The sequence below is a fragment of the Scyliorhinus torazame genome, chromosome 3, assembly GCF_047496885.1.
Source record: "Scyliorhinus torazame isolate Kashiwa2021f chromosome 3, sScyTor2.1, whole genome shotgun sequence".
In the NCBI taxonomy this organism is placed as follows: domain Eukaryota; kingdom Metazoa; phylum Chordata; class Chondrichthyes; order Carcharhiniformes; family Scyliorhinidae; genus Scyliorhinus; species Scyliorhinus torazame.
The window spans coordinates 104,374,059-104,398,802 of record NC_092709.1 but is presented as its reverse complement, the minus strand read 5'-3'; the positions used below and the strand labels follow the sequence as shown (position 1 = coordinate 104,398,802).

At 45.5% G+C, this 24,744-nt stretch overlaps 1 protein-coding gene across 1 annotated transcript in view; it reads right to left on the bottom strand.

Moving 5' to 3' along the window:
• LOC140409391 (uncharacterized) overlaps positions 1–24,744 on the bottom strand; it is a 466,596-nt gene that overhangs the window by 312,231 nt on the left and 129,621 nt on the right. Inside the window, exon 5 of the mRNA XM_072497839.1 lies at positions 6,182–6,263. Coding sequence (XP_072353940.1) covers positions 6,182–6,263 — 82 coding nt within the window. The remainder of the gene's footprint in view (positions 1–6,181; positions 6,264–24,744) is intronic.

Below are 24,744 nucleotides of genomic sequence, written 5' to 3'. Positions count from 1 at the left end.
ATACAGCCGGTAATTTTTGAACTCTCTCCCCTGCACCGTTAGGTTTGCGATGCAGAACCCTTTGATAGCAACGGTGTGGGACCCCGCCGCCAGGAAAAACTTTTGGGTGCTTGGCCGAATTACAAGGGAACAGCGTCTTACCGTGTCCGGGTGAATAAACCTCTCCGTGCTCCCCGAGTCGATCAAACACGGCGTCTCGTGCCTGTTCACCAGCACCTTTGTCGTTGTCGTCTGGAGAGTCCGGGGCCGCGACTGGTCGAGGGTCACCGATGCCAAACGTGGTTGGTGCATCAGATCGTTGTCTTCAGGCAGTGTGGAGCCGTCCACGCTGGGGTCCTTGCCTGTCAGCCAAGATGGCGGCGTCCATGGATCGCACGCGGTCGGGGGTGGACAAAATGGCCGCTCCCATGGGTCGCACGTGGCCGGGGGTGGACAAAATGGCCGCTCCCATGGATCGCACGCGGCCCGTGGGTAGTAAGATGGCGGCGCCCGTCCCACCCTCGTGGTGTCCGGGGCCCAAAATGGCGGCGCCCGTTGGCCGCCCGTGGGTCGCTGGGGGGGGTTGAATCCGTGGTCCCGTTTGTTCCCCGGAGATAGCTGCGACCCCACAGGACTGGCACACCATGGCGTAGTGCCCCTTTTTACCGCAGCTTTTGCAGGTGGCCGAGCGGGCCGGGCAGCGCTGGCGGGGGTGTTTTGGCTGCCCGCAAAAATAGCAGCGGGGCCCCCCCGGGTGGTCTGGGATTCTGGCTGCGCACGCTTGCGGAGGGGTGGGGGGTGCCGGGGGGTCGGTCGCGGCGGGGGTCCACGGAGCCCGAGGGGCTGCAGCGCGGCCGGGGGCATAGGCGCGGGCGTTTTGGGAGGCCACGTCGAGGGAGGCTGCAAGGGCCCGTACCTCTGAGTCCGAGAGAGTCTTTCTCGAAAAGTCTCGTCGCGAGCTGGTAGCGTGCGTAGACCTGGTTGACGGGCCTAATGTAGATCTCCTTCAGCAAGTTGATCGCCGCTGGGAATTCTTCCGCGCCCTCGATGAGCGAGTAGATTTCGGGACTCACCCTGGAATGCAGGACCTGCATCTTCTGGTCTTCTGTTGGTCTGCCAGGGGCCGTTCGGAGGTATCCCTCAAAGCACGCCAGCCAGTGCTTAAACGCCGATGTTGCGTTAGCTGCTTGGGGGCCGATTCGCGGGCACTCCGGGGCGATCCGGAGCTCCATATTCCTTTTTAAGTCTGCTCAATAAATTGTAGCACCATCGATGGCACACGAGGCGAGACGTAAAGAACTTCAATCGAGGCTTTATTGAGCAGATTTGTTCAGACTTGTTCCCCAGCAGCTCAGTCACAGAATGCAGCTGCGGGGAGTAAAACGGGTTCTTATACCCCGCCTATCTGGGTGGAGCCCAGTAGGCGGCAGATCCAATTGGGACCCAGCATCTGTCCTCCAATAGCTCCTCGGCATTCATGGTGTACCGTATTAACCCTAATACATACCACCACAACATTGTTACGACCCAGGAGGCCATTCAGCCTGTCGTATCTATGCTAGCTCTCCAACTGAGCAATGTGCTGAGTGTCACGCCCCCATTTTCTCCCTGTAACCTTGCACATTCCTCCTTTTCAGATAATAATCCAATTCCCTCTTGCATGATTCGATTGAACCTGCCTCCAACACACTCTCAAGCAGTGCATTACACATATTATATGTATCGTCAATGAATCAGTCAATCAGCCAAGGCATAGACTATAATAACAGTGAGGTGGGGCAGCACGGTAGCACAGTGGGTAGCACTGTTGCTTCACAGCTCCAGGGTCCCAGGTTCAATTTCCGCCTGGGTCACTATCAGTGCAGAGTCTGCACGTTCTCACCGTGTCTGCGTGGGTTTCCTCCGGGTGCTCAAGTTTCCTCAAGTCCCGAAAGACATGCTGTTAGGTAACTTGGACATTCTGAATTCTCCCTCTGTGTACCCGAACAGGTGCCGGAATGTGGCGACTCGGGGCTTTTCACAGTAACTTCATTACAGTGTTAATGGAAACTTACTTATGACAATAAAGATTATTAAAATTAAATTATTATGTTATGGTGGAATTATATAAAACATTAGTTAAAACATAACTTGGGTACCGTTTACAGTTCTGGTCACCGCATTATAGAAAGGATTTAAATTGCACTCGAGAAGGTAGAGAGGAGATTTACGAGGATGTTGCCAGGGCTGGAAAATTGCAATTTGGAGCAAAAGTTTGGATAGGCTGGAGTTGTTCTCCTTGGAACAGAGGAGACGGAGGAGAGATTTTATTAGGATATTTATTTGTGAGGGGCCTGGATGGAGTGGAAGGGAAGGGATTCTTTACTTTAGCAGAGTGAGCAGTGCCTAGGAGGCATGGATTTAAAGTGCTCTGTGAAGGATTAGTGGGGAGGTGAGGAAAGAATATTTCACCCAGAGGGTTGAGGGTTCTGTAACTCACCACCTGAAAGGTAGCAGAGGAAGAAACCCTCAACTCACTAAAAAAGTGTCTGGATATATACCTTAAGTGCCGTAACCTACAGGGCTATGGACCAAATGCTGGAAATTGGACATAGGCTGAGTGGCTAATTTTTCATTGCACAGACACGATGGTTCAAGCGGCCCCTTTCTGTGTCATAAACTTTCTATGATTCTATGAATAACCTACAAATATTTTCAGTCATCTGGCATCATAAATAGCATCGTTCTCATCGAGACATTGTGATAATTTGATAAAGAATGAGCAGCAAACACCGGCCAGCAATGCTCATATCCAATAAAGGAATTTTAGAAAAGCAATGGTACCTCAGTTGCTGAAGATACTGCACAAGAATCAAGCAAGGCAAATAAAGCTGCACAGGTTAAGGCTGGGATTGTGCCTTCAGTCTGGGGTTGGTTTTTAATCTTGCATTTAAACCAACATGAATATAGCACAAAGCTTAAGCACAAGAAAATAAAAACACGAAAAGCTTCACTATTCTTACAATTAACCATATGCATTTGGTGTTGGAAGAATGACATATGGAGGGGTCAAGTAATAATTATTCATTTGTAAAGTTTTGTCTAATAACCTAGCATGATTAAAACAATTCTCTTGCGGAGTCCCCACTCCGCCCTGGCCAAAACGCTGAGGGACATACTGCCTCAGACAGCTGCTGGTCACATGGCTGGCAGCTGTCTGGAACCAGAGCAGTAGCCAGAAATGGGAACAAGGAGCCTCTAAAGATTGCATTCCCGCCCCTTAACAGGCCACTGACTCACCCAGTGAAAGCAGTCAGGTTGAACGCTTTGCAATTTGAGTAAAATAGCAGCAGCAGCAGAAGGGGGAGGCCCTTAATGGCCATTAATTTGCGACTCAGCCCCCCCACCCGGTCTTTGGAGTGTCAGACCAGCCAGATCTCTTCATGGGGAGGAGGGTGGACGGCCTTGCATTTGCTTCCCTGATCGCCCGCCGTAGAATCCTGCTTGGCTGGCAGTCAGCAGCACCACCCAAAGCTGCAGACTAGCTGCCCGACCGGTCAGAATTTCTCCAAATGGAGACAATCAAATTCGCCATCCGAAGGTCGGATGATGGCTTCTTCAGAACATGGGAGCCATTCATCCAACTGTTCCAGGACCTGTTTGTGGCCAACGAACAAGCTGATAAATAATCAAGTAGCCAAGAGCCAGGATAAAGTAGCCAAAACATGAGAAAAGAAAAGAAGGAGGGAAAGACCCGGGGGAGCTGAGGAACAGTGTAAGAGGGGTAGCTAAACACAATAGAAAAGAAAGGAGAGCTGCAGGCAGGGAGAGGGAGAGGGAAAGGGGAGGGAAGAAGGAAGGACAGAGGGCAAAAAACACTAGAGGGTAAACAGAGGGGAGGAAAGATGAGGGAACACAGACTGGAGGGAGAGCACAGGAAATGACAACGACCATGACAAACACAGCAACAGAGAGTAAGAAAGTGCAGGAGGAAGAAACGACGAACGGCCAAAGCGGAGGCAAACGCACAACAACAAGAGTGGTCCGGGGGAAGCAAGCAACATCAGGGACGCCACCCAGACACAACCCCCCCCCCCATCCGTGTTGTATGTAATCTCTTTGTTAAAAAAACAGAAGAAAAAGAAAAGCACACGCCCCCTCCCCCCGCAAGACATGTATACAGGTATACTGCAAATTGTCTCTCCAGTACCTCGATGTATATACACTTCCCCAGTTTTTACTTTCCCACACCTTGGTTTTTTACTTTTTATTTACGTGATTTTGCTAATTACATAGCATTGTTGATTTTATCTTGTTTGTATTATCTTCTCTTTTTTTTCGCCTCTGTGTACAGCTGTCAATATACTATGTTCGAAAAACCAAAAAAAAAAATTTTTGAAAAAAAAGGAATGCCCCCATTGCATAGGGCAGTGTTTATCAAACCAAACCTTTTTTCCGGGGACCCATTTTTATCAACCAGCCAATCTTCGGGACCCACGCCGGCCGACATTCGCATCATTTTCTCTTACCTTTAATGTGAGAGGTGAGCCTGCTTCTTCATCATTTACTTGTTTGCTGCTGACAAAATGGAGGATTCGCAATCACGCCCAAAGCACGTAATGTCAGCATTCGGGGGGCGTGACCTGCTCTCTGCCTCACTTCAGGCAGGAAGATTACAATGAATTTTTTAAAAACTCTTCTCCTGCGTCAACGTGCTGACGTCAGGAGGAGGCGGTGCATCTTGCGTGGTTCTGTGCATGCGCACCGATGAGCGGGCACGCATGCGCAGTGCGCCCGCATTTTTTCAAGCTCGTCGTGGCCATCATTTTCAAAGCCGCTCTCAGCCAGCATTGTTAAAAGCCGGCTGCTGTGGCTGTTGCGTGCGATCGGGAACGCCGTGACAGACACGCCACGACGGACGGCTCCGCGACCCTCCAATACCCGCCCGCAGGTTGCATCCCACACTTTGAAATTGCCTGGGATAGAGACCAATTTTATGCCCACCCCACTTGTCAACCTGACCCCAGGGCGCCTTAAAATATAGTCATTTTAAACAATCAGTTTGAAGAATACTCGATGAAGCATGCCAAGTTTAAACCAGGAAGTTAAAATATTTAATTCAATGTAAAAATTACATATCAAAATAAAATTAGTTAAGGGAACAAGAGATAAAAACGACAGAAAGAGATTTCATAATTAGTTTCTAATTTCTTGAAGATTTTAACAATAATCAAAATCAAGGATGAGATTCCATGCTTTCAAACATAAATTTTCACTTCCGGGGAGGTTGGTCTGGAGTAATTAAGACTGATCACACTTCTAAAAATTCATTTGTATTCAAATAGACATGCTCCAATGTTTTCAGGCTTTATTAGTGGGTAATTTGATCTTCGTGTATTTGAATGCAGAGTCTCTTGGTGGGATACCAGTGCAATGAAACTTGTGGAGCAGCAGAACCCAAACAGAACTTCCTGATTTGCACTTTTAATTGCGTATGCGCAGATCATAGAAGTTACTGTTGGATTTACTAATAAAAATGAATAATGCTATGAGGGTCATTAATTCCCATCACAACATCTGGATTATTATTTTTCTGGTCAGGTTTCAAGCATTAAAAACTAATATTAAGATCAAACTATTAAATTAATTAACTATAAAATGAATTAATTTTAAATTACACTGTCCATCTCAAATGTTCAGGTTCATAATAATGCTGGAAGTTATATCATTGCAAACAGAGCTAACACGGAGACTGTGTAACGAAATTCAGTTTAACCTTGCTGAAATAAAGATATCGTACAATAGTGCATAAGCAATCTGATACTATTCTACAAGCAAGCAAGATGAATGGGTGTGATTGGGGAGTGTGCGATCGATGGAGTAATATCAGTCCAACATTAGGCCCAGGCCATTTTATGTCCTGGGTTTTTGTTTTAAAAGGACCAAGCCTGACCCACCTGAACTTGGTGTCAATGTCAGACCGTGGGGGATCATGGTAGGGATCCAAGAAAATTATCTCTGTCATTTTCAGACAATGAATTCACAGCACATGGATTTATACGGAATTGCTTTGGTCCAACTTTAAAAAGAGACGCTCTTCAAAGAAAATTAAAATACTCAGAAGCAATTATGAACAACACATTTAGCAGTATCAAGACTTGTCTTGTGGGATGCTATGCAAGTTAGATATAAACTATATTCATCATATTCTAAAGCCACTTACCATAAGCTTCAACTTAACGTGATTAGTACGATGCCATTCCAGCACCTGTCTAAATAACCGGGGTTGTTCATGAGGATCACTCCTGCAGGAAAAAGCTATTGATTAAAACTAAGAAGCAAATGGATTTCACAAATTAAAACTGTATAATTATTAAGAAAAACACATCGAGAGTTGAAAAATTAGTCTTTCCATGTCCTTTCTCATATGCAACTTAATATAGGCATGTCAGGAAAATGAAGATAGATCTGCAAACAGCAATTGATTTATACCATCAGCTCATTCCATAAAAATCGCATTCTTAAATCTCTTTCCCCTAAACTAATGATACAACATTAAACAACCAAATTCTTCTTCATCAACTTCAGACTCTTCTAATGAAGAGTGCTATTAAAATTCTTCGGCTTCTTCAGCTTTCCCATTTTCCTAGCTGCTGGCAGTCACCTCTGCCCATCCTTCCATATCTGCCCAAACCCTGGCCCATTCTGTTGCATGAGATCTTTAAATATCTACCATGGGTCCTGACAGGGTTTCCACCATCAAGCAGGAAAATTTCCAGTGTAATAGCAGGGATTCCTGGACCACTGCAGAAGATCTAGAAAGAGATCTTAAGGGGGCAGAAGCGCCAGAGAATCTGATATGGAAGAAACTGGACCCTTCAGCAGGTTAGCCTACGAGGCTGATTGAGACCATAACAAGACCCATTCTCTACATTGAAGGCCATATTATCACAGACTTGGGTTCTGTAAAAATGAGGGGGTGGGGAGGGGTAGAGACCTGGATGTAGAAGTCCCACCCTCATTTCCAACAGATCGAATTTTGGCTGTCTGGAAAAAGGGGGCAGGGTGTGATTCACAGAAGCGAGAAACTGAGCTCGACAGGGCCATTTGAACTTTGTGCCAAGTTCAAATAGACTCAATTCTGGCTGCTTCAAGGGCCTTAACTCACAATATATGAGTCACAAATATTTGTGGAGTATGTTTAAACATTCTTGAAGGGCTGTTAAAGTCTCTTTAAGTGTCATGATGTGAAGTTTTTTTTAATCCACAGCTCTTTAAACTCCGTATAAATAAACCTGCTGTCAGTGAAAGTTAAAAAACTGCTGGACTGTTTTGATTGGCAGGCCATCTGCTGTAAGTCAGAAAAACACATGGTCAGCCATTCCGCAGATTCAATGTAATACGTTGCTAGTATTTTTCATTGGCTGTTATTATGTCACTATGAATGCTTGACTGAATGTCAAAAGCACTATCTAAACTGGGAGTTCTGAGTTCACAGTTTCATTGCTAGTTTAAAGAGGCTATTAAAAGGTGAGTTGTCTTTGATTTGGCAACAGAACAGAAGTGTGTTGTTTCTAGAACAGGCTAGAAGTTGAGGAAGTTTAGAAGCTTTGAATGGGTTTCATAAATGGGAGTTTTTTCATAATTAAGTGTGTATGAGTAAGAGCAATGGCTAGAACTCATTTTTCATCTCTACATGGCTCCTGAGGTCTGCCCACAGTGCATACTTCTGGGCGAGCGGCTATAAAGATGACAAGGGGGGTATGAGGCGGCATGGGGAAGATGGGGGCATGTGTTTGCATGGAAGCAGCATGGGGTGTGGATAGGGTGAGGGTCTTATGGCCTAATGGCTTTTGAAACAACTGGAATGATGTTTTAAGGACGCAAGGATTGGATTTGTTTATTGTCATGTGTACCAAGGTACAGTGAAAAGTATTTTTCTGCGAGCAGCTCAACAGATCATTAAGTACATGAAAAGAAAAGGTAATAAAACCAAATACATAATAGGGCAACACAAGGTATACAATGTATAACGATTGTAAGTTAAGTAAAAAGTGGATCTGTTAGGGCGAGATCGCAGAGAGTCGCCATGCCATCTTGTGCAGATCCCTTGTGCAAGACAGACCTTTTACGCAACACTCACCTGTCCCCAAGACTGTCCATGATCTGCTTCTGGAAATGGCCAGTCTGACTCTATCCCTCCCCCATCGCCTGGAGTGAAAATTGGTGCCCTTTAAACCAAAACGTTTCTGCTGAGTTGTGAAATTTCCCAATTCAAGCTACCTACCTCAATAGCGAAACTCCAAACCTCAGTCTTTACCTCAACTTTCACACGGCAGCCTTGGGAAGCAGATTAGAAAGAAAAATTCATGGGGGAAACCAAGCTCCCTCCACCACCCAACTGCCACTATTTGCACACACCAAGACAGAAGCAGCCGCCTGAATCTCAACTTAATTACCACGGTCAATCTAATAACACTAGATCAAAAAATCTTTGGAGAAATCAGAAAGAAACTCTTTGCATTCCAACAGTGAATTTTCAAAACACACAGAATAAAACAGCTGATTTGGAAGTATCAATCGAGCCACACATCCCTAGGGCTGGATTCTCCGCCCCGCCACATTACTGTTTTACCACGCTGGAGGGATGCTCCGTTATGCCGGCTGGTCAACGGGGTTTCCCATTGTGGGGCAGCCCTGCGCCGTCGGGATACCCCCAGGCAGAGGGCAAAACGGAGCATCCCGCCGGCGGAGAATCCAGCCCCATTATTCAAGGGACAGAAACTTGGCTAAAACCAGATTTTGCCAACTCTGAAGTATTCCTGGAAGACTAAACAGCTTTTCAGAAAGAAAGACAAGCAGACAGCTATGGACAGGTCCTCCCAGCTTCTGGGACCAAACTTGTCATGACAGAGCAAAAAATCTTAGGAGTGAGAGTAGTGAAATATTATGGAATCAACTTAAAATCAAAGGGAGACATAGAACCCTATGTCCAGTTTCAGGCGGGTTAGACGGCTGCTGTAGTACCGTGAAATACCTCGCTATTCAAAGGCACATTGTAATTTTTTATGGCCTTGGGGAGATTCTCTCCGCCGAGGCTGCCTTAGAATGATTTTCTTCAGCTTGTCCGTGTAATGTTCTTGTCGGATGGCCTGATTTATATTACAAGAACACTTGTAGCTAAAGCTATAAACGATTTGTTAACATTAACTGTGGGTCAACTATATACAAAACAACAGGTGAATAGCAACCTCTCTCCCAGCTCTCCAGTTGATCTGAAGTCACTTGACTCTAACATTCACTTATGTACTAATAAGCCTCCTAGTGGTCAGTCGGTGAATTACAACACAACCATGCTATCACTACAGCCAGCAGGAAAGGCTCCTTGGGGTGCTATTCTGGAAGGCCTCCCCGATCTCCCACTCCCTCCCTGTCTGGCGCACACCCTGAACCTTGGGGAGACCTCCAGGAACCCTCCTTCATCCCCTTTTGCCTGGTAAGGCCCCCGGGCAATGTCAACCTGGCACTCACCTGCCTGCAATGCTCATGCCCAGTGCCACCCAGGCATCCTGGTAGTGCCAGGGTGGCAGACCGTTGGTACTAAGGTCCTTTCCAGGGTGTCCGGGTTGCAGTGCCATGGTGCCAGGCTGACAGTGCCAAGGAGCTACGCTGGCAGTGCCAAGGTGCTTGGGTGCCAGGAGAGCTAGGGTACGACCCTGCCCAGAGCCCAAACATCCCTGGGCCTCTAATGGCGTCGGTGCCAGCACCTAAATGGTGCCTGGTCCACGTTTGTGGTAATCAGTGATAAAAGGCACCCAAGCAAGATCTCCCAGGTGAGGCGGTTAGTTCCCGGGAACCAGGTGAATACGGCACAGCCTCATTTAATATGTTAATATGTTAATCTGGGTCTCGCCCCAGCGATGGCGAGGTCCAGATTGCGATGTCTCGTGTGATCTCATTAAATTTTGCGAGGTGTTTCAAGCGTCTCAAATCTCACGAGAGGCCTATCATGAGATTCAACGGTCTCCTCGCACCACCAAGTCAGGTGAGACGAGGACGTTAAGTTGCGCCCAGTGTCTTTATAACAAGTTAAAAAGTCCAAAGATGAAGAGAAGTAGAAGGAATTCTGACATTGCTAACGGAAAGTAAAGAAAGCTCTCGACAAAGCAAGGGAAGATTAAGGGCGCGTTTCAGCAGACTGTAGTTAAAGCCTGCTCAATGGTGCATTTAGTGAGGTGCTTCTCACTGGCTGCAGCGTCGAGAAACACCCCGCTATTCAACGGCACTTTGCCGTTTTTGATTTGTCTGGGGTTTTTCCACCAAAGGTCACACTTAGATCCGTACAGCTCTTTTAAATATGCAGATCTGGATCATGTCCAGCGAGGGCTAGATCCAGATCGCAACAGCTCATGAGATTACGTTGAATCTTGCGAAATACTGAGTGTCGCGTACCTCACGAGGGACCTCTCGCAAGATTCAATCGTCTCTCCCAACACCAAGTCGGGCACGACGAGGCTGATGAACGACACCCTATGTTTCTGAGCATATTACAACTTATATTAAGGAGAATCCCAAGAGAAAAACAAAAAGGATGAAGTGGGCCTTCAGATCTCACAATAAACAACAGGGGCTGGATTCGCCTCACCGACGCCAAAATTGCATCCGGCACCAGGGCGGAGAATCTAGTTTCCCCGCATGAAATCGGGACCGGCGCCAGTTCGGCGATTCTCCGCCCCTCGAAAAGCGGCATACTCAGCGAGTACACCGCAGAGCATCCACCACTTGAGGGCATTGCCAGAGACCTGCCCCGCTAGTCTCCGCCCGAATTCTAATCTGGTCCTGCCGTTCGGGATACTCGCGAGGCGGCTGTGGACTCGGTCCGTGGCCGCCACAGTCGGGGGGGTGCCGATCGGAGGGCCATTCAGGACTGGGCTTTTATTGTGCGGGTGGTACGGGCCGTGCATGCGGCCGATCAGGAGCACTATTTTCACGGTCCAGGTCCGTGGTCTGAGTCCGCCATGGAGCACAGCCTGGCCGCTGGAGGCTGCCACCATGCGCATGCGCGGCCTCTGACCTGGAGGTACGGGGGGCCGTATCGGCAGCTGGACAGAGTCCCTGAAATGGAGAATCCAGCCCTCAGTCTTTGTGACTCTAAAGGTAGTGCAGAACCACTAAGTGATCAACTTTTCAATTGTAAAGGGAGGGGGGAGTCTCCACAATGCGCCGCCAATAGCGGAGTTCCCATTGATGCGGAGAATCCCATGATTGATTGATATTTATTGTCACATGAACCGAAACACAGTACGTACATAGTAGACAAAAGAATAATTAGAGTATATTGACAAATGGTACATCAAGTAATAGTGATTGGTTACATTGTGCAAACAAGCAATGCATGGGCAAGAGCAGCATAGGGAGTCATGAATAGTGTTTTACAAGGAACAGATCAGTCCGAGGGAGAGTCGTTGAGGAGTCTAGTAGCTAAGGGGAAGAAACTGTTCCTATGTTTGGATGCGCGGGTCTTCAGACTTCTGTATCTTCTGCCTGATCGAAGGGTCTGGAAGAGGACAAAGTCTAGGTGTGACGGGTCACTGACAATGCTGTCTGCCTTCCTGAGGCAGCGGGAGGTGGAGACAGAATCAATGGGAGGATGGCACGCTTGTGTAATACGTTGGGCTGAGTTCACCACACTCTGCAGTTTCTTCGATTTTGGGCTGAGCAGTTGCCATACAAGGCGTAATGCAGCCGGATAGGATGTTCTCTACGGCACATCTGTAGAAGTTTGAGAGAGTCGATGCAGACATGCTGCATTTCTTTAGCTTCCGTAGGAAGTAGAGACGTTGTTGGGCTTTCTTGACTGTTGCATCAATGTGAATGGACCAGGACAGACTGTTGGTGAAGGTGACCCTCAGGAACTTAAAGCAATCGACCATCTCCACTTCAGAGCCATTGATGTAGACGCGCCGGGGGGGGGGGGGGGGGGGGGGGTTGTGCTATGCTTCCTGAAGTCGATGATCAGTTCCTTGGTCTTTCCGACATTTAGAGAGAGGTTGTTTTCGGTACACCAACCAATCAAGTGATCTATCTCCCTTCTGTAGTCTGGTCCATCGTTGTTTGAAATACGACCCACCACAGTCAGATCATCCGCAAACCTATAGATCGAATTGGAGTTAAATCTTGCCAAACAGTCGTGTGTATATAGGGAGTACAGTAGCGGACTGAACACATATCCTTGCGGGGCCCCGGTGTTGAGGAGTATTGTGGAGGAGATTCTGTTACCTATCCTGACAGATTGCCGTCTGTTGGTGAGGAAGTCAAGGATCCACAGGGAGGGGTCAAGTCCAAGATTGCAGAGTTTGGTTATTAGTCTTGTCAGGATAATGGTGTTGAAAGAGGAGCTGTAGTCTGACGTAGGTGTCCTTATTGTCGCGATGTTAGAGTGTTGATTGTAGGGCCAGAGAGAGTTACCATCTGCTGTGGATCGGTTGCAGCGACAGGTGAACTGCAATGGATCGAGACCGTCTGGGAGGCTGCCGTTGATCCAGCTCACGACTAGCTGCTCGAAGCATTTCATGATAACAGATGTCAGGGCCACCGGTCGGTAGTCATTGAGTCACGCTACCTTGTTCTTCTTTCCCATGTCGGGAAAAACCGATCGGCATCTGGCACCAATAGCTTTGAGTTATTTGCATCCTATTAACGGGCTGGACACCTCTGCGGCAAGGATTTTGCAGGCATGGATTGGTGCAAATATTTGCCAGCATGGCCTTGATGCGGTATACCTCGCAGTGGGGCAAGGGGGTACATATTTAAGGCAGGTTCCCCCAAAGTCCATTAGAGGAACCCCCCCCCCACACAATGCAAATCCTACCCCCCACCCACCCCCATACACCCCACAACAGGAACCCCCCCAGGACCCCCATCACAACCCCCCACCAGATCCCCCATCAGGCCCTCCCATCAGAGAACCTTCCACATCAGAGAACCCCTCCCATATCTGAGATCTCCCCATATCAGAGAACCCCCTCATATCAGTGAACCTCCACATATCAGAGAACACCACCCCCATATCTGAGAACTCCTCATATCAGAGAACCCTCTGTGGCAGAGAAACCCCCCATGACAGAGAGCCCCTCATAACAGAGAACACCCCCCCACCCCCATATCAGAGAACCACCATTCTATCAGAGAACACCCATTCTAACAGAGAACCACCAAATCAGAGAACCTCCCAGGATGCCCTGTCACCGGCAGGGGCGAGGGGGGGCAGGATTTGCATCGAGGGGGAAGGGGACAGCCGCTAGACCTTGCTCTCGGGATATCCACTCAAAATGGCAGCCTGATAACTGGATTCATGAAGGAATCCCTTTTGCATGGCTAGGGAGAGTGAATCGCTCGTCGGCACCGCTCCTAGTGCCAGTGCGAACCAAAATTGATTCAGTTCCAGCGGGAGAACAAAGTCTCCCAAATGGAGAATCCAGCTCAAGATTTAATTCACATACCCAGCTTAGACAGCAACTACACATCAGGCATACTAAAGCTCTATCAGAAAAGAGGGTATTATAAAATTATTGCAAGAAATAAATTCAAATAAAGCTCCAATTTCTGATGACCTAATTACTTCACTGAATCTTAAACATTCGCAGCTGATGAACTGGTTCCAGTATTGACCAATTTCTTTAAAAAATCAATTATTAAACTGGCTACTTACCAAACCAGTGGAGATAAACTAGCATTTTCAAAAAAGGGGATAAAGGTCAGCCAGAAAACTTCAGATTGGTATCTCTTACCAGCGTTGATTTGCAAATTGTGTGAACATATTATTCATTTGCATGCTTTGCAGCATTTTGAAGTTCATAATATCCTGGTAGATAGTATGGTTTTCAGTCAAAAAGATCTACCCAAACACAACTTTTACAGACCGTCAATAACCCAACTTCAAGTCGCAAAAGAGATTAAACTACTCGCATGGCAATGCTAGATTTCTCAAAGGCAAAATTCCTCATGTGAAGCTCTTGTTCAAACTTCACTGCAATGGAATCAGGGAACATTATTAAACTGAATCCAACACTTCCTAACCAACAAAAGGCTGAGGACGCGATTTAACCAGAAGATTTTGAAGTGTTATTTTGGGCGGTTTTGGCGGGGTGTTTCCCACCGGCATTTTTGGGTGTGATCCACACCAGTATTCATCCACACTTAGGGTGCGATTTAACGGCGTGTGGGCGTATTTAGCCGGGCGTTTCCCGGCACTTGCAGCGCTGAGAACGACGTCGCTATTAAACTTGACTCTGTTCTTGTTCCAGGCTTCGGCTGGGAAGGCCCCGCGGGCGCCGTGCTTACCTTCATTTTGTGTACTGTAGAGCTCCGCTTGCCAGCGCAGGACAAGATCGGGGTGCCATTTCTGATCCTTCAACCCCGCCCCCCAGAACTCCCAATGCCCCAACTTACTGATTAGGGGGCCCTCAGGCCTCCTCAACCTACCTCATAAGGGCAGGGCCAGGGTGGCACTGCCAGCGTGCCAGGCTCAATTAATTTGATGAGCTTCTCGAAGAGCATTTGAAAAATAATCAATATTGTGGCTCAGGGAAGACCAACTTTTTAAAGCACAGAACCTACGATTATTTAATCACTATAATAGCAGAGAGGATCAGAAAAAAATTTGCTAATGAAGTAAAAGATGCCAAATGCTATTCTACAATAGTTGATTCAACACCAGATGTGAGTCATGTGGATCAATTAACAATAATTTTAAGATATGTGGCCAGCGATGGTGAAGTTGGGGACAAATACTCTGTTTTGTCCAGTTAAAATCCCACAATTCTATGTGTCTGGAGACTCAACAGTTTTGGAAATCCTTTCAAATTAAGGTTTGGACACCAAAAATTGTTGTGGGCAGAAAAATTGTTGTGGGCAGACCTTCGATAATGCCACAAATATGACAGGAGACTATTTAGCTCGACAGGCTAAATACGGCTCTGTACGGCTGAATAATGCAAGCTCCTGTGCATTATTCATCCCATGTTCCAGTCACTCCTTCAATTTAATCTGCAACGCAGCAGATGAATCCTGTGAGGCAGCCGTACAATTTTTTAAACTTTGTTCTAAACTTATATGCCTTCTTTTCTGTTTCAATGCATCAGAGAAATATGCTGCAATCACGCTTGGAACAGGCACATGGAAAACATTTGACTGTCAAAAGAATTTGTGACAGGAGGCGGTCCACTCATGCAGATGTTGTTCTGGATTGGAGACTGAATTTTATCGATATAAAGGAATGCTCATCAGACATAACCGCATTAAAATCAGAGAAACCACGGGCAGGATCTACCGGTCGCATTGCATCCGAAAAGCACAGTGGCGCAGCTCAACATGATCAGTAGATGTCATGGGATCCTACTTCTGGGATTTACCTGGCCTGCTTTCATCGCCATTGTGGGTGGGATCCCTTTCTGGCAAATCTGCACATTAGAGTGAAACAGCTAGTCTCACTCTAATATGCGTGCCCAGGATCTACTCAAGGCAATGGATCTAACCCCTTTGCCTTGGAGACCTCGGGCAAGCGCTGTTTATTGCTAGTCTCCACAAAGGGGGAGCAGACGGAATGGCACTTATGGAGGTCTTCCACGGGACTGGAGGCCCCTAGATGCATGCCCTTTGGGCAGTGTGGTACCCTGGCACTGATGGTGCAACCTGGGAACCCTGCAAGGATAGCAGTGCCATCTGGGTGCCAGTCTGGCACTGTCAGCTGGCAGGGGTACTGCCAAGCTGGCATTTTTGCACGGCAATGATCAGGCCAGGAGGGTGCCATTAGGGGGTGTGGCGTGTCCCGGAACTCCATTAAAGTGAGTTGGGGCGGTGGGTGGTTTGGGGGTCATGCAGGAGTTCGAGAGATCAGGATGCCATTTAAAGTTCATAACCAGCAAGCAACTAATGCTGAATTAGAGACACAAAATTGAACTGACCTGTAAAACATCATTTATATTACAATCAGCTTTAATTATTTGCATGTTCAATGCTTCAGCGATTCTAAATATTATTCGATAGTAAATAATTATTATTTAATCAGTTAGATGCCTAACCTCTTTGATAATTGGTAAGAAATTGATAATTCACTCACTCAGTGGTTCATGCAGATCTTGGTGGGAGGTTTGTAGAGCAAATGCAAATATAATATGAACTGTTTGATGTAAAACAATTCAGTGAACTTAATTAAAGGAGCCCTTGGCAAAGATTGGATGACAGACCCCAGAAGGTTCCTTGAAAAACTGAAGGGATTAGTGAATTGTCTTGTGCCCTTGCTGAATATTCTTGTCAGGATATTAATATCAGCGTTTTTAGAATGGGAACTGGTTTAATATTTCAATCAAAAGGCAGCAGTTCTGATGATCAAGTATTTGCTTAACACTGCACCAACAGATCAACCTAAATTACGGACTTTATAATATCCCTGTCAATAAAATAAAAATTCTCAGAACATTTCATTGTTTTATGCAACTTAAAACGTCAGGTAAGATTTCTGAGCTAATTTTGGAATTATGATTTTTTTTTGTGTGTGGAATTGAGAGGGACAAATATTTGTGACAGGGCCGCAAGTATACATTTTAGGTCCTTTAATGCTGAGCTCAGAGATGGTTGTTAAAATTGGTCAGTGAAGCCCAGACTATAGCGATTGATTACCCATTCAAGGTGCCAATCATCAAAAACACAATCTAAAAAGAAAGTTGATTGGCACAGTATTCTATCAGCTAGAAATTTCGCAATAGCTCCAAATCCAAAGAAGGATGAAGAACTATCGTGCAAAAATGTAACAAATTGGTGGAGGATTTGTAGAGGAAGGAGGATAGATGGAAGAATAAATAAATAGATAAATATAATCATTTTAACTACTGCAAAACTGTTCTGCAAAATAAGAAATTGTAATGACTTGGATTTGGCAGTCAGTGGCAGTCTGCTGATCTCAAAGAAAACTGTGTTTAGATCTAGCGATTTCTGTGGTGAGAACTTTAATTGGTGTAGTTGAATGGGGATTCCAAGAGTGGGCCAACAGTGATGTCATCAAGCTTTACAAGCACATTAAAGAATTCTCACAGAAAGCAAACCAGGAAATTTAAAAATACTAATAATATTACAAACCCAGACCAAACCCCAACAGTAGCTAGAATGATGGACAGAAACCCCAAAATGTTATCTTAATTTTGTAAGATTGTGAGGAAAGGATACTTCACAGTACGAAGAAATAGGGATATGGTATATTAAAACAAACTTTATTACTAACACAGTATTAAAATCTTTAACATCACACCAGAAAGTAACTTACAATTACCCTTTAACAATACTACTCAATACCGTGAATACCATATCCTTAATTGCTAACTTATTATCTCGGCTCTCAATTCACCATAAATACCAATGGCACAGAAGAATACTTGCTTTACAGAGATATTCTTTCAGAAAGTGACCTTTGGACACTGCTTTACAGAAAAGAACTGACTCCTGTCAGAAATTCTGGCTGTATGCCTTCAAAAGCTGTTTCAACTAGTTTGTTTCAGCTCTCCCATGTCCTCAGACACGCCTGTGCTGCTTTAAAGACTGCTAATCTCTTTTAACTAAACTGCAGAGAATAAAACCTGACTTGCGGTCCCACCTTCATCCAGAACAGAACTGAACTGAAAATGCTTTCTCAAAAAGTCTGATGCCTTAGCTCCACTCAGCAATGACATCAACTCACCAAGCTGAAAACAAATCAACTCGCCAGGGAATCCCCTTAATCAAAACAAAACTGCAATAGCCCAAGTTTTTTACAATGGCTAATTGCACCTCCGACTCCCAAAAGCTTTGTTGCCTTTCATAGAATCATAGAATTTACAGTGCAGAAGGAGGTGCTTTGTCCCATCGAGTCTGCACCGGCCCTTGGAAAGAGCACCCCACTTAAGCCTATACCATCCCCATAACCCAGTAACCCCACCCAACCATTTTTGGACATTAAGGACATTTTAGCATGCCCAATCCACCTAACCTGCACATCTTTGGACTGTGGGAGGAAACCGGAGCCCCAGGAGGAAACCCACGCAGACACGGGAGAACGTGCAGACTCCGCACAGATAGTGATCCCTGTAATAGGGTGGCCCCACCCAGGGAACATTGTAATAGGGTGGCCCCCACAGGAACCCCCTGCCTAAAGGAAACCCCTTCATAGATGTCCCCCCACAAACAAACCCCCGCACCCCAGAAAGGGGACCCCTGTCTGGAACTAGACAGCAGTCCAAACAGGGGCAGTGGGAAGTATTATAGCTGCAATACTTACCTTGCAGCTCCACATGTCCATTTCTCGAAGGAGAGCAGCTCTGCCTGCATTAGGTTCCCACATATCCATTATCTGTAAGCTATTCCTGGGGAAACACGGGGAGCCGGAGCACAGGGCGCTGGGCCCGCTAAATAGATGCAAATGGGTCATGAAATGGCACACATCGTGGACCTCTTCACGGCACCAGCCCCGGGGGGGGGGGGGAGCATCACGATAGCACCGATCCCCATTTTCTCCTGACGTCAGACTCTCTGTCCCGTCGGGGAATGCATCCCGGGTATCCCAGGATGGAGAATCCCGCTCGATATCTTTATCACAAGGTTTCATTGAGGGTGAAACGGTTGAAGAGAATAACTTGGGCCACTTAGTGATCCTGGAATTATAAATTCTTGACTGAAAGCTTGCCCATTATGGTCAGTCCTCTAATTGTGGCCTCTTGTGCACTCCTAATCATAACTTCTCCACCACTGATGGCCATGCTTACAGTTGCCTAGGCCCCACATTGCAGAATTCCCACCCTGCAGCTCTCCATCCACCTTTCTTGGCTCCTTTAAAACACGTCGTAAAACCTACCTCTTTGGCCAAGCTTTTGGCTATCTGACCCAAAATCTGCTTCCAGGGCTCGATATGCCCCTGCAAAGCGCCGAGGGACGTTTCATCACGTTAAAGATGGTACGTAAAGATAAGTTGTTGTTGAGAGAGAAAAAAGGCAACCTGTAACAAAACTCCAGCTTGAGCAGGTGTAACTGGAGCAATCAAAATGAGAATCATAGAATTACTACAGTGCAGAAGGAGGCCATTCAGCCCATCAAGTCTGCACTGACCCTCCAAAAGAGCACCCTACATAGGCCCAATCCCCTGCCCTGTCCCCATAACCCCACCTAACCTTTGGACAGGATGGGGAAATTTAGCATGGCCAATCCACCTGACCTGCACATCAAGCAAACACCGGAGAATGTACAAACTCCACACAGTCACCCGAAGTTGGAATAGAACCAAGGTTCCTGGTGCTGTGAGGCAGCAGTGCGAACCACTGTGCCGCCCATGATTGTGCCATGGCCCATGACAAGAAATCTTGCACAAATATAGCTGCTGCCATCAGACTGAGAACACGCAGATGGATGCCTCCAAAATTCAGCGAATTATACAAGGGCAATTTCAGGTTCCAAAGGGAAGCAAATAAAAGGGGGGGGGGGCGACATTATTTTTCCTGGCTAACTGAAAAAGAGCACACAGAAATTGCCAAAAAGCCCCAGAATAGAACACTGCAACTATTTGGGTGTGAGGGATTTAAAGCCAAGGATGAAAATCTAAAATTTAAGTACTGCAAGACTGGAACCATTGCGATTTAATGAACACAGGAATAGTGGAGGAGCAGGACGTTATGCAATTTAATGAAAATAGAATTATTTTATAACATAATTCAGAAACAATTTAAATTTTGACGCCCACCACATCCCACCCACATCCCGCCCATCCCACCCGACCCTCCCAAAATAACTGTACTAATTTTCCCATCCCACACTGCCTGCGTTTCCGGTACTGCGTTATTTTGTGAACACCTTTTGTGGGTTCACAAAATACCCCCAAGCACCTTTGAACCAAGTGCACGATACCAGTCGCTATTTTCCAACTGCCACTGTGTGCAGAAATTCAGAGAAAATGCAGTATTGGACATCATCACCTCTTAGTGAGCACTTTCCACCACATTCTTGGACACTACACTGTAACAGATTTATTTAATATTCACAGGTTTTTTTTAAAATTCTGGTACTATTAACAGCTGTGTGGTCTCCCTCAAACAGTACCAGCTCCAACCAGCTGCCCGTAGAGTGGATAACGGAATCATACAACACAGAAGGAAGCCACTTGGTCTGTCATGTCTGTGCCAACTCTTTGAAAGAGCTCTTTAATTAGTCCTACTGCCCTTCTCTCTTTAACTTCATTTTCCCTCAGTTTTGAAGATACCAACACATTTTCTGCTCAGTCTCAGCAATGAATGGCCAGTCACAGATATAAAAGAATGAAAAATCTTGACCTCAAGAGGGATACTGTTACCAGAGACCAACCTGCAACAGCTGCTTCCCAGAAAAGAGGCAGTGTCAGTTTGTTGAGAGGTGTAACAAATTATTACTTCATCATAGTTAAATGATAAAAATGTGTGGCATTATCAGAAGCAAATAAGTCTGTTTCCTTTTAGATCTGGTATCTACCCTCCACGCGTTTTGTGTACCAGCACAAAGTTAAAAGGATAGAGAGCAGTGGAGTAAAACCAAAAGGGAAGGAACTGTATACCCGTGGCAAAACATGGTATTTTTATTACATACACTTTCTATTCAATCCCCGTAGCCTTTAAACGGAGACTTTGTTGCTCCCATTTGTAAACCAGAAGTCCTTACCACAAAATCAAATCCCTCAAGTGTAAAACTGACCCTTCGCACACACCCAATAAAAGATATTCCTGGACAGGGTCAACATTCATTGCTTTAAATTGTACACTGCTTAAACTTTCAATAAAAGGCAACGGACAAGTGGCAGAATGTATTGCTAGTTGGCTTAAAGACAAAAGGCAGAGAATGGGAATAAAGGGTAGCTCTTCACAGTATCCCTACCGGAAAATTGATATAATTTGTGTGTTGTTGGGACTCATGTATGAGAATCCCAACCATTTGGAATTTGTACGACTGAGGGAAGGCTACTAATCACAGGAGTAAAAACACTGGCCAATAAGTATCTTGTATGTTAAAACAATCTTTAAACACAGAATCAATCAATCGCCTTAGCCACAGCTTTTTAATTAAAATATTTATCAAATAAAAGTTAAAAAACTTTAACTCACTATCTACACCTGCCACGATATATTCCCATTAAGCAACCCAATACAGTTTAAATGCCACTTATAAATAAAGTTAACAATCAGAGTCACTTGCTTATCTGTGCAGACCTTTGGAAAAATATCCTTTCAGGAACAACCTGAAAATCCTTCTTTCTTGTCAGACACAAATCCTATGGCAAACTGCTGTTCAATCTCAAATCTTATAGCTAGACTGCAAAGTTACAGACAGACCTGGCAGCTCCCATTAATTACAACTCTGTATCACAAGCTAAGTAGACAGAAAGTTAGTCTTCTCCAACTAAGATTAGCTAGGACTAAACACCATCCCTCATAAATTATCTACACCCCAGGGAATCTCCAAAACACTAAAAAATATTCCATTAGCCATCTCTCTGTAAACAACTAAATGGTTTGAATCAATGATTACCTCACCTTTATGACCCCTTAATCGTAGCTGTAGCAGACATACTGACTGCATGCATTTGAACCCAGGGTTTTTAATAAAATTACTGCAACAATATATAAAATTTAATGGATGCAATTCAGCGGACAAATGTTATGGGCATGTTTAGCGGGGTGTTTCTCGCCAGCTGCAGCACCAAGAAACACCCAACTATTCAACAGCACTTTGCCATTTCTTTGGCCTCAAGGTGTTTGTCCACGCCGTGGCCACACTTTTGTTGATTTCTTTCTTTCTGCCGAGCTGTTCTCAGAGCGGGGCTCCAATTTGATCGTCAGCCTTTATCTTTTCCCCAGGAGGTGAGTTAGTCGCCGTAGCATTCCTAGCCTCTGACCTGCGCTTGTAGTAACAGTATTTAGATTGACCAGAAACAACTGGACTAGCCAATGATAACTTCCAGTATGCTGATAGTAGGGGATTCAGCAACGGTAATGCCTTTGAATAGTATCTCGGAAAGCTTCTGGTATTCTTGTTTTACACGACACTGTCAATACAATCACACCCACTACAATTGTGCATTGTAATACCTGAAGTAATTACCTAGTTTTATTCAGCTAACTTTGTCTTAGCCAAGGATCATTTATGTTAATAAAATGGTACGTAAATTACAAACTCCTACTGTTACATATATGCTACACTTACACAAGGGGGGTTCGGATTTGGATGTTGGGCAAGTAAAATATCAATTCTAGAATATTGATTAGGATATAAAGAAAACTTGGATTCGTACTCACAAGTGGAAGAGTCAATTACTTGGGGACATAATTTAAGGTGCAAGGGCCAAAATTTAGAGCTGTGCAAGGGAAGATTTTTTACACAGAGGATACAGGGTGCCTGGAACTCGCTGCCGGAGGAGGTGGTGGAAGTAAGTACAATAGTGGGTGTTTAAGGGGTGTCTTGACAAATACATGAATAGCATGGGAATAGAGGGATATGTACAGGACACACCTGGGCAATTTTCCACATTGCAGGGTAGATGCCAGCGTTGTAGCTGTACTGGAACAGATTGGCTAGGGGTGCAGCAAGTTCTGGAGCATAAATACTATTGCCGGGGATATTGTCAGGGTCCATAGCCTTTGCAGTATCCAGTTCCTTCAGCCGTTTCTGGACCACGTGGAGTATATCAAATTGGCTGAAGATGACATCTGTGATGCTGGGACCTCTGGAGGAGACAGAGATGGATCATCTACTCGGCTCTTGGCTGAACATTGTTGCGTATGCTTCAGCCTTGTATTTTGCACAGATATGCTAAGCGTTCACATCATTGAGGATGGGGATATTTGTGGAGCCTCCTCACCCAGTTAGTGGTTTAATTCTCCACCACCATTCATGACTGGATGTGGCAGGACTGCAGAGCTTAGATCTGATCCATTGATTGTGGAATCGCTTAGGTCTGCTTATCACTTACTGCTTATGTGCAAGTAGTCCTTTGTTGTAGCTTCATTGGCACCTAGTTTTTCAGATGAGAACATAAGAACTAGGAGTAGGAGTAGGCCATCTGGCCCCTTGAGCTTGCTCCGCCATTCAATGAGATCATGGCTGATCTTTTGTGGACTCAGCTCCACTTTCCGGCCCGAACATCATAACCCTTAATCCCTTTATTCTTCAAAAAACTATCTATCTTTATCTTAAAAACATTTAATGAAGGAGCCTCTACTGCTTCACTGGGCAAGGAATTCCATAGATTCACAACCCTTTGGGTGAAGAAGTTCCTCCTAAACTCAGTCCTAAATCTACTTCCCCTTATTTTGAGGCTATGCCCCCTAGTTCTGCTTTCACCCGCCAGTGGAAACCACCTGCCCGCATCCATCTTATCTATTCCCTTCATAATTTTATATGTTTCTATAAGATCCCCCCTCATCCTTCTAAATTCCAACGAGTACAGTCCCAGTCTACTCAACCTCGCCTCATAATCCAACCCCTTCAGCTCTGGGATTAACCTAGTGAATCTCCTCTGCACACCCTCCAGTGCCAGTACGTCCTTTCTCAAGTAGGGAGACCAAAACTGAACACAATACTCCAGGTGTGGCCTCACTAACACCTTATACAATTGCAGCAGAACCTCCCTGGTCTTAAACTCCATCCCTCGAGCAATGAAGGACAAAATTCCATTTGCCTTCTTAATCACCTGTTAACCAACTTTTTGCGACTCATGCACTAGCACACCCAGGTCTCTCTGCACAGCAGCATGTTTTAATATTTTATCATTTAAATAATAATCCCTTTTGCTGTTATTCCTACCAAAATGGATAACCTCACATTTGTCAACATTGTATTCCATCTGCCAGACCCTAGCCCATTCACTTAGCCTATCTAAATCCCTCTGCAGACTTCCAGTATCCTCTGCACTTTTTGCTTTACCACTCATCTTAGTGCTGACTGCAAACTTGGACACATTGCCCTTGGTTCCCAACTCCAAATCATCCAAGTAAATTGTGAACAATTGTGGGCTCAATACTGATCCCTGAGGGACACCATTAGCTACTGATTGCCAACCAGAGAAACACCCATTAATCCCCACTCTTTGCTTTCTATTAATTAACCAATCCTCTATCCATGCTACTACTTTCCCCTTAATGCCATGCATCTTTATCTAATGCAACAACCTTTTGTGTGGCACCTTGTCAAAGGCTTTCTGGAAATCCAGACATACCACATCCATTGGCTCCCCATTATCTACCGCACTGGTAATGTCCTCAAAAAATTCCACTAAATTAGTCAGGCACGACCTGCCCTTTATGAACCCATGCTGCGTCTGCCCAATGGGACAATTTCCATCCAGATGCCTCGCTATTTCTTCCTTGATGAAGATCTTCCCTCCTACTGAAGTTAAGCTCACTGGCCTATAATTACCTGCTTTCTGCCTACCTCCTTTTTTTAAACAGTGGTGTCACGTTTGCTAATTTCCAATCCGCCGGGACCACCCCAAGGTCTAGTGAATTTTGGTAAATTATCACTAGTGCATTTGCAATTTCCCTAGCCATCTCTTTTCGCACTCTGGGATGCATTCCATCAGGGCCAGGAGACTTGTCTACCTTTAGCCCCATGAGCTTACCCATCACTACCTCCTTAGTGATAATAATCCTCTCAAGGTCCTCACCTGTCATAGCCTCATTTCTATCAGTCACTGGCATGTTATTTGTGTCTTCCACTGTGAAGACCGACCCAAAAAACCTGTCCAGT